Source organism: Salvia miltiorrhiza, chromosome 4, assembly GCF_028751815.1.
Source record: "Salvia miltiorrhiza cultivar Shanhuang (shh) chromosome 4, IMPLAD_Smil_shh, whole genome shotgun sequence".
NCBI lineage: Eukaryota > Viridiplantae > Streptophyta > Magnoliopsida > Lamiales > Lamiaceae > Salvia > Salvia miltiorrhiza.
Window position 1 is genome coordinate 8,996,640 of NC_080390.1, and position 10,066 is coordinate 9,006,705.

The 10,066-nt window shown below is 43.9% G+C and overlaps 1 protein-coding gene and 1 non-coding gene across 2 annotated transcripts; one reads left to right on the forward strand and one right to left on the reverse strand.

Moving 5' to 3' along the window:
• Window positions 1–736: 736 nt before the first annotated feature.
• LOC131022955 (uncharacterized) lies at window positions 737–1,075 on the reverse strand. Its single transcript, XM_057952494.1, has one exon. The coding sequence runs from the start codon at window positions 1,073–1,075 to the stop codon at window positions 737–739; it is 339 nt and encodes a 112-aa protein (XP_057808477.1).
• Window positions 1,076–5,588: 4,513 nt separating this feature from the next.
• Window positions 5,589–5,695, forward strand: LOC131024017 (small nucleolar RNA R71). Its single transcript, XR_009101613.1, has one exon. It is a non-coding gene; the product is annotated as a small nucleolar RNA R71 (small nucleolar RNA).
• Window positions 5,696–10,066: the final 4,371 nt, after the last annotated feature.

Consider the following 10,066-nt stretch of genomic DNA (forward strand, 5'->3'; position numbering starts at 1 on the left):
CATCTACCGGACAAATCACGTTTTACTAACTTACAAAAGTGTTGCAACAAAACTCATAATTCTTTGCACAATCAAGAAACATATATCAAAGGTAAAACAAGAATATCCTCCATTCATTCACAAACCCGAAATTCACATCGAAAACCATCTTCTCTTCCATAGATTCATAAAAATTAACCAGATTCGAGACCAAAAACTAAGCATAGAAAAATCAATTTCGCCCAATTTTTGAAAAATATAAGCAACAAAACACCACTCCCCCACACTTAAAGCATGCCATGACCTCAGGGCATAAAAGAAATACGAAGAGTTGAGAAAACGTCCCTGATTATCGGCAATGAAAAACTGAATCTTCGTGGGTGGCGGTAAAAAAAGTGGGTTTGCGGCCTTGGGCAGAGTAAAGAGTGGCTGCACTGGACAGAGCAGCGAAGTGAGTGTATCGCTGGCAGAGCAACGCGGATAAGTATATCGCTGGCAGAGCAGTGCTTAACGGGGCAGCGAAGTGAGTGGCTCCGCTGGACATGTGCAGCGTGGAAAAGTGCAGTGAGGAAAATGGCCGTGCTGGAACATGAAGACCACCAGAAATCTGGCAGAGAACACCTGCCCCCAAACTAAACAAAGAAACAAAACGAAACAAAACGAAACAGAAAGAAAGGAAAACAAAACAAAGAAAAACAATTGGGTTACCTCCCAACAAGTCCTTAATTTAACGTCTAGAGCTCGACGATACCTTAAATTACGGATCAACGAAGTTGACCACTTCCACGTTGCGGTCCAACTCTGCTTTGAAGTATGGTTTGAGGCGATGGCCATTAACAGTGAAAGTAAACCCATTCGACGCAAGCAACTCATAGGTCCCATTCCAATTGCTCTTGTGAACCACGTAAGGACCTCTCCATCTAGACTGCAGCTTGCCAGGAAAAAGTCGAAGCTTAGAATCATACAAGAGTACCTCATGTCCCGGCTTGAATTCCTTTGTGCGAATGTTCAAATCATGGAACTTCTTCGCCCTTTCCTTGTAGATCCGGGAACTCTCGTAAGCTTCATTCCTCCACTCATCTAACTCCGTCAGCATATCCCGTCTTGTATGACCGGCCTCCTTGAACTCCAAATTGATTCTCCTCGTTGCCCAATATGCCTTGTGCTCTATCTCAACAGGTAAATGACATGACTTGCCAAAGACAAGTTGGTAGGGAGACATACCAATCGGAGTTTTGTAGGCAGTGCGATATGCCCAAAGAGCATCATCTAAGTGCTTCGCCCAATCCTTCTTGTTGGCGATGCTCTTCTCCAGAATTTGCTTGATCTCTCGATTCGCCAACTCTGCTTGTCCATTAGCTTGAGGATGATATGGAGTCGTCACCTTGTGCTTTACTCCATATTTCGCCAACATACTTGCTAGTAACTTGTTGTTGAAGTGCGACCCCCCATCGCTAAGCAACGCTCTCGGTGCTCCGAACCGAGTCAAAATATTCTTTTGCAAGAATTTAATGACTACCTTGGAATCATTGGTGGTAGTTGGGATCGCCTCCACCCATCGAGATACATACTCCACAGCAAGCAATATGTAGGAAAAACCGCAAGAAGCAGGGAAAGGGCCCATGAAGTCAATTCCCCAAACATCAAACAGCTCCACCTCAACAATGATATTCTGCGGCATCTCATCCTTCTTGGTGATATTGCCCATGCGTTGACATCGATCACAAGACTTTACAAAAGCATGGCAATCTGCAAAAATTGAAGGCCAATAGAATCCACTATGATTTACCTTCATGGCAGTGCGGTTGGCAGCAAAGTGGCCTCCACTAGGTGAGCTATGGCACTCTTCAATGATCTTTGGCCATTCATGCTCTCTAACGCATCGCCGAATAAAGCCATCGGCGCACCTCCGGTATAGGTAAGGATCCTCCCAATAATAAAACTTGACATCATGGAGGAACTTCTTCTTTTGATAGTGCGACAACCCCTCGGGAAGAGCTCCAATAACCAAGTAATTACTATACTTTGCATACCAAGGATCCTTAAATAGCATCGCCCAAATCTGCTCATCGGGGAAAGACTCATTGATGGCCATCTTCGGATCATCTCCTTCGATAGGATTCTCCAATCTAGACAAGTGGTCGGCTACCACATTCTCACACCCCTTTCGATCACGAATCTCCATATCAAATTCTTGAAGCAACAAGATCCATCGAATCAATCGGGGCTTGGAGTCCTTCTTTGTGAACAAGTAGCGGATGGCGGCATGATCAGTGTAGACAATTGAATGAGTTCCAATCAAATAAGAACAGAACTTATCAAATGCATACACCACAGCTAGCAGCTCCTTCTCCGTGGTTGTGTAATTCCTCTGAGCAGAATCCAAAGTTTTACTAGTGTAGTAAATTACCTTGAATAACTTATCTCTCTTTTGTCCCAACACAGCTCCCACTGCCCAATCGCTAGCATCGCACATCAACTCAAATGGAGCACTCCAATCCGGCGTGATCAACACTGGCGTAGAGATCAGCGCAGCTTTCAACTTCTCAAAAGAGGCGCGGCATTCATCGGTGAAGTCAAACTTCACATCTTTCTCTAGTAAAGCACAGAGTGGCTTGGACAGTTTGGAGAAGTCTTTGATGAAGCGCCTATAAAATCCTGCATGCCCAAGAAAGCTTCGCACTGATTTCACAGAAGTAGGCGGCGGTAACTTTTCAATGGCCACGATCTTAGCACGATCCACCTCCAATCGTTGGGCAGAGACCCTATGCCCCAAAACAATGCCCTCACGAACCATGAAGTGGCACTTCTCCCAATTTAGCACGAGTGCTGTCTCCTCACAACGCTGCAACACTTGAGCAATTATCAAAGGAGTATCCAAAGACAGAGAAATCGTCCATAAATACCTCCATGATATTTTCAATCAATCCATGGAAAATTGCCATCATGCAGCGCTGGAAAGTGGCAGGAGCATTGCAAAGACCAAAAGAGATTCTCCTAAAAGCAAAAATGCCATAGGGACAAGTAAACGCGGTCTTATGCTGATCCTCCGGGGCTATCATGATTTGATTGTAGCCCGAGTACCCATCCAGAAAACAGTAATACTCGTATCCTGCCAATCGGTCAAGCATCTGATCAATAAACGGCAAAGGAAAGTGATCCTTACGTGTGGCTGCATTCAAAGCTCGGTAATCAATGCACACGCGCCATCCTGTGACCAGCCTCGTTGCTATGAGCTCGTTTCTCTCATCCTTAATCACAGTCATGCCTCCCTTCTTAGAGACAACTTGCGTCGGGCTCACCCACTCGCTATCAGAGATGGCATAAATAATGCCGGCATCCAACCACTTGAGCACCTCCTTCCTCACAACTTCTTGCATTGCCGGATTTAGTCGTCGCTGGGGCTGCACCTTTGGCTTGTATTCTTGCTCCAATAGAAAACGATGCATGCAAATAGAAGGACTAATTCCTCTGATGTCAGAAATAGACCATCCTATAGCTGACTTGTATTTCCTTAAAACTCGCATCAACTTCTCCAACTCCAACGGAGATAGATAGGCAGATACAATAACCGGAAAAGTTTCATTCTCACCCAAGAATTGGTATCTCAAGTGCTCGGGAAGCGGTTTCAGCTCAAGTTTGGGTGCGGATGCTGCTCTGGTTGATTCCGCTGGCGTAGGTGATTTCTCTGGCATGGCTGACTCCTCTGGCCTGGCTGATTCCTCTGGCCTGGCTGATTCCTCTGGCTTGGGGAATTCTTTTCCACCGACTTCCTTCCCCCATCAACAGGTTGGTGAATATCCATGTAAGGCACAGGATCGATGGGATGTTTCTCTATAGCCTCCAGCTCAACAATGTACTCCAAAATCTCATCACATGCATCATCAAGCTCAGAGTATGGATATAAGGACCGTGTGATGCACTCCTCCAAGGGATCGTCTACAGCTGCAGGAAAATCTACCACAGATTCAATCATTTTGCACTCATCCGGCTGCGGCTCCGCTGGTTTTCTCATAGCGTCATAGATAGATAAAGTCAATTTTTCATCATTGACTCTAAATGTGAGATCTCCATCCTGAACATCAATAAGAGCACGGCCGGTAGCTAGGAATGGACGTCCCAAAATCAATGGAGTATTCTTGTCTTCCGGCATGTCTAAGACCACAAAATCTGCAGGGAAAATAAACTGCTCCACCTGCACTAGAACATCCTCCACCACTCCCTTGGGATATGTGATGGAACGATCTGCCATTTGCAATGCAATTGAGGTAGGTTTGATATCTCCAATCTCCAACCGGTTGAAAATAGAGAGAGGCATCAAATTGATGCTTGCCCCTAAGTCACAAAGAACGCGGGAGAAGTTCTACCCTCCAATCACACAAGCTATTGTAAAGCTGCCGGGGTCCTTTTGCTTCAATGGTAGTTTCCTTTGTAGCACTGCACTGCATTCCTCGGAAAGATTGATCGTCTCATATTTCCCCAACTTCCGCTTGTTGGAGACTGCATCCTTGAGGAACTTGGCATAGCCTGGCATATCTCTCAAAGCATCAAGTAAAGGAATGTTGATGTGAAGCTTTGAAAACATCTCCATGAACTTGGCTAATTTCTGATCCATCTTCGGCTTTGCCAGGCTATTCGGGAAGGGTGCTACAGGTTTATACTCTGGCCTGGGAAACGTAGGAGTAAGATTAGTCTTCTTAGCATCAGAGGTTTTCGACGATGCCTTAGAAGTTGACGGTGACTCGCGCACAATCGTCTCCAGGTCATCCTCCTCAACAATCTCGACATTTGTCTCCTTTCCATTCTTGCCGTCCCGCTGCTCCGGATGATTCTGATACTGGGTCCCGCTTCTCAAGTGAATTGCATTACACTGATTTTTGGGATTAATTTCAGTGTTGCTGGGAAAGTGGCCCGGCTTGTGCTGTGCAGCTGCTTGGTTAGCCATTTGACCAACTTGATTCTCTAACATCTGCACCTGTTTAGAAAGTGCTGACACATTTTGCTCCATGCTGAACATTTTGGTTCCCAAATTTACCGAGTTTGTCTCCATCCCGGTGACCTTCACCAATACTTGCTTCATCATTTCCTCCATTGAATCTTTCTTTGGCTCATTGATGACTCCCCCACTAGAAACAGAAAATCCAGGTGGAGGTTGCAAAGCATTGTTGGGATTTGAATAGGAAAAATTTGGATGATTCCTATTATTTGGATGATACGGTGGATTTCCGCCCTGATGTCCTTGATAGTTTGGTCTATTGAAGTGGTACTGCCGCTGGACATAATTAGCATCTTCAAACTGCGACACATCAGGTAAACTCGGCTGCTGAGGAATTTTAGCTAGCAGTGCCTTTCTCTCCAACTCATACTGCTTTTGAAGAGCTTCATATTTCTCCTTAAAATCATCTCTCTCCTCATTCACAGCTGCAATTCTTCTCGTGGAATTTCTGTCATTTGGCCATTGATAACTGTTGGAGGCCATCTCTTCTATCACACGATAAGCCTCATTTGTATTTCTATGGAGAAGATATCCACCTGTAGTAGCATCCACCATACTTTTTGTCAGACCAGTCAAGCCATTATAAAAGTGAATGATTTGCTGATCTTCCGTGAAACCATGTTGTGGACAATTCCTGAGCAATTCACGAAATCTTTCCCAGGCATCATGAATGGTCTCATCTCCTAGCTGGGAAAAGTGAGAAATCTCTGCAATGATTTTCTGAGCTTTAGAGGCAGGAAAGTATTTTGCTAGGAAAGCTCTACACAAATCCTCCCATCCAGTAATAGCACATCTGTCCAGACTCTTGAACCACTCCTTCCCTCTGTCCCTGAGAGAGAATCCAAACATCTTCATTCTGATGGCATCAGGTGGCACTCCATTCTGCTTAATAGTGTCGTAGATATCTAGAAACTGAGTGATGTGAGCATGCGGATTTTCAGAAACCACTCCACTAAACTGTTCAGCTTGCACCATGTTTATCAATCCCGGCTTCAGCTCGAACGTGTTAGCCTGCACAGTTGGTCCCCATCTGCCTCCTTGAAATTGATCAACCCGAGGCTGATACATGTGATTCAGTGGTGGCTCTGGTGGAGGAGCCCGGTTGCGCTCTCTCTCTTCGTCTAGCTGCCTCTGAAGATGTGTCACGGTTCGCACAAGAGTTTCAAGGTCCATGTTATTCTGTTGCTCTGCCATTGCTTGCTTCGTCTTTTCGTGGTTGTCTCTTTTGTACTGCTTATTAAGATTGCGCAAAGTCTTGTTAATTTCAGGGTCAAACTCAAAAAGAGGATTATTGTGAGATCTCGTGCTCATACGCAACCTGCAGAAACACACCTTAAAAATTAGAACAGACAAAAAAAAACAAAAAAAAAAACCTGAAGTACTATAAAATCCTATCGGAAATATTAAAGTAAAATCTAAACAATCCCCGGCAACGGCGCCAAAAAGTTGATCACTATTTTATTAGCAACAAAAATACCGCAACTACACGGTGTAATCGTAGCACAGAAATAGCAAGCAGAGTATCGTATCCACAGAGACTGTAAAACGAAATTACTTTATCTATCTCCTAAACAGACTCTAACAGTATGCAGGTAAAACGAATTTGAAGGTGAATTACGAACTAAGATTAACTAAATAAAAACTAAAGAGCATGTAAACTATGATAATTAACTCAAATATAAGGAAAGCTCTGACCCTAGGGATGTACTTTCACTAATCAACTACATGTATTCAATCTATTGATTCGATTACCAATTTTAATCCAACCCTGATGAAAGATCACTATATTATTGACAAGCGTCTCTAACGACCACCTATAAACGTAGATTAATAAATCCCTTTTCGCATTCAAGACTCCAAGGAATAAATTAACTCCAAATAGCACATAAAGAATAGCTTCCTATAGCTTCACCTATCGCATTCAAGACTCAAGGCTAACACTATATCATGCATTCCTGAATCGACTGAACAATTATCACATTCAAGACTCAAACTGAACAGCTAGACATGTAAATCATTGATCAGATAATTCACAAGAGAATAAGCACCAAGAATCATGAATCATAAGTTGGAAGGCAAATTGATATCAATAAATCAAAAACACATAATTAAATAGTTATGTACAAACCCTAGGTTCAGAATAAAAGAACTAGCTAGACATATTGAAATAAAACATCAACATAATTAAAGAGAAAGCAATTGTAAAAACTGAATTATATAAAAATCGAATAAAAACTGAAGTAGCGACTTGAATCTTCAATCTTGATCCAAGCCTTGAAAACTAGAAAGCTATAAAATTCTAACGCTGTAAAACTAAAAATATGAATGCTTGGGTTTGGGGGTTCGTCTCTAAAAGGTCAAAGGAAGGCCTATTTATAAGCTTCAGATTTCCTTCGGATCACCATAAAAGTTGCCATGCAAAGTAGAATTCTAATGGTAATAGAATCGTGTGAATTAAGGCAACTCTCCAGCTAGATGCGCACTCCGAAGAAACTCTCCCACTCGCGCCGACTTCGCAGCTCTCGCCAGAGGAATGGATGATTTCCCTGACCTCGCCAGAGAAATGGGTCGCCAGCGGAATGATGATCTCTCTGGCATTCGCCAGAGGAACGATGAATTCTCTGCTATCGCCAGAGGAATGGGTAATATCTCTGGTACGTCGTCAGCTCTGGTCAGCGGGGAAGCAACTCCTCTGACATTCTCCGCTCTGGCTCTCTTCAGAGGAATGGTGACTTCTCTGAAATTGAGGTCTTGACTTCTCTGGTAGCGGGGACTCTCGGCAGAGGAATATGTGATTCCTCTGCTCTGGCTTCTCTATTCCTTTGACTAGCGACTCCTCTGACTAACGACTCCTCTGATTAATTTCTCTGGCGATTCTGCACTCGCTTCGATTCCTCTGCACTAGAGACTTGATTCCTCTGACTTCAGTGAAATGGTGATTTCTCTGCTCTGGAGATGTCGGTTCCTCTGGAAAACGCTAGATTCATCCAAATTCATCCAAAATTGCATTCTTTCATCTCGAGAGCCTAAATCTCCTGCAAAGCATAAAATACACCATAAACGCACCAAATTCCAGAAGATTATCTTTAAACACGCACATTCAAACCCTTAAAAATAGTGTAAATTAAACATAAATTAGGATTCACATGAACTTGAGATGGTAAAGCTCCATTATTTCCCTTAAGTTGATTCATGGATGTGGCGAGCTGAGACATCTGACGGGATAGTCCTTCGATTTGCACCTTCTGCTCGGCTTGAGATTGTTGAAGCTGTTGCACATTACCTTGCAGAAACTGTTGGTTACCAATCAAATCAGCCATCATCTCCTCAAGTGACTTGCCTTGCGTCTCGGGAGGATGTTGCTGAGCTTGTGGAGCTTGATATCCCGTCCTTTGATGAGGAGGACGGTAGTTCTGCTGCTGCGGCGGTTGCATCGCTGGTGGCTGCTTCAGCTCGGGATCTCTCCATCGAAAATTGGGATGGTTTCTCCATGGCGCATTGTGATTGTTTGAGTACTGGTCCCGTTTGGGCAAAGGTGGCAGTGGCGCGTCGTAGCTGTAAAAATTATGGGAAGAATTCGCTTGGGCTTGATATTCTTCCTCATCTCCTGTGCATTGCAGGCTGGTGTGGCTTGGATTACCACATGCTCCACATGGCTTCTCTGATGGTTGTCCAGCCGTTGCGACCTTCTCCACCACAGTGCTTAGCATTCTCTCTATCCTTCCCAATCTCTCTTCGAACTTGTCATCCAAATTTGAGGAGCTTGTTTGCGCAGCTTTCTTGAGCATTTGAATGCGTGACTCATCATACTCCCTCGTTGCATCCACCAAATTCTGAATCAATCGTTTGGCTTCACTTACAGTATTCTGGGAAAATCCTCCTCCACTCGCTGAATTAACCAAATTCTTGCTCTCTATTGTCATCCCTTGGTAGAAGTACTGCAGAAGATCTCCCTCGGAAAACTTGTGGTTTGGGAAACTATCCACCAATCTCCTAAATCTGGTCCAATAAGCGCTTAATGACTCATCATACTCCTGCTTCGCTCCACTGATCTCCTTCTTAAGCGCATTCGTCTTGGTAGGAGGGAAAAAGTGCTCCAGAAATAGCCTTTACATCTCCGCCCATGTAGTGATCGAATACGGTGGAAGACTCGTGAACCAAGAGTTCGCCTCTGCTGTCATAGTGAAGGTAAAAGCAGCTAGTCTGAAGTGTTCCTCCGTTACCTCAGTAGGGCGCTTCTGCACCTTGCAGATCTTGATGAATTCGCTCAAGAAGTTGTACGGATCTTCTTCCTTTTTACCATAGTATTTCGGGAGAACATTAAGCAATCTAAGCTTAATCTCAATACCAGAAGCAACTGCCGGCATGCGGATCGGAGTTGGGGGGTCATCAGCTTCGTGGCTGGAGAGATCACACAGTCTAGGGTCGTCAGCCATGTCGCTCTCAGTACTTGCAACCGAAATTGAGTCGGTTTCTTCTTCAAAGTCTGATTCTGTCTCTGAGTCGTGTTCTGTTTGAGCAAACAGAACCTCGTCAGCAGCTACAGCACGGGGCTTCTCCTCAATGAACTGCTCCGTTCGATCCGATAGGTCGGACTATGAAGCCAGCAGATCCAGTAGCTTCCTTGCCTTAGCCTCATTTCTCAGTCTCTTTTCTGTTTTCTCGATCTCACTTTCGTAGAGAAGGTTCGGCTTGGACGATCTGCTCATAAACAAAGAAAAATAAAAAAATAAAAATAGACAAAGGGAAAAGAATTAGATTAACACCGCTCCCCGGCAACGGCGCCAATTTGGTGGACGTCGTATACCACCAAATAATTCCTGCGGAATTACCAAAATAAATTAGTATATTGGTAAGCAGGGTCGATCCCACAGAGAGCAGTTAAAACTCATTCAAATCCCTAAATCTATAAATTCGGTGATGCCACCACGCCTTAAATTTAAGAGGAGTTAATTAACTAAGAATGCAGAATTAAATCAAATAAAATACGCTTGAAGTAAATCAATAAAAAGGTAATTCGGCTCAAATAAATCCACTCTAATTCAACTCTGATCCTCGACGCAATAATTAATCAATCCCTATCAACCAACC

What these genes read in the sequence shown, in the direction of transcription:
- LOC131022955 (XM_057952494.1), bottom strand. Translation starts at nt 1,075, where the DNA reads ATGCTGACGGAGTTAGATGAGTGGAGGAATGAAGCTTACGAGAGTTCC.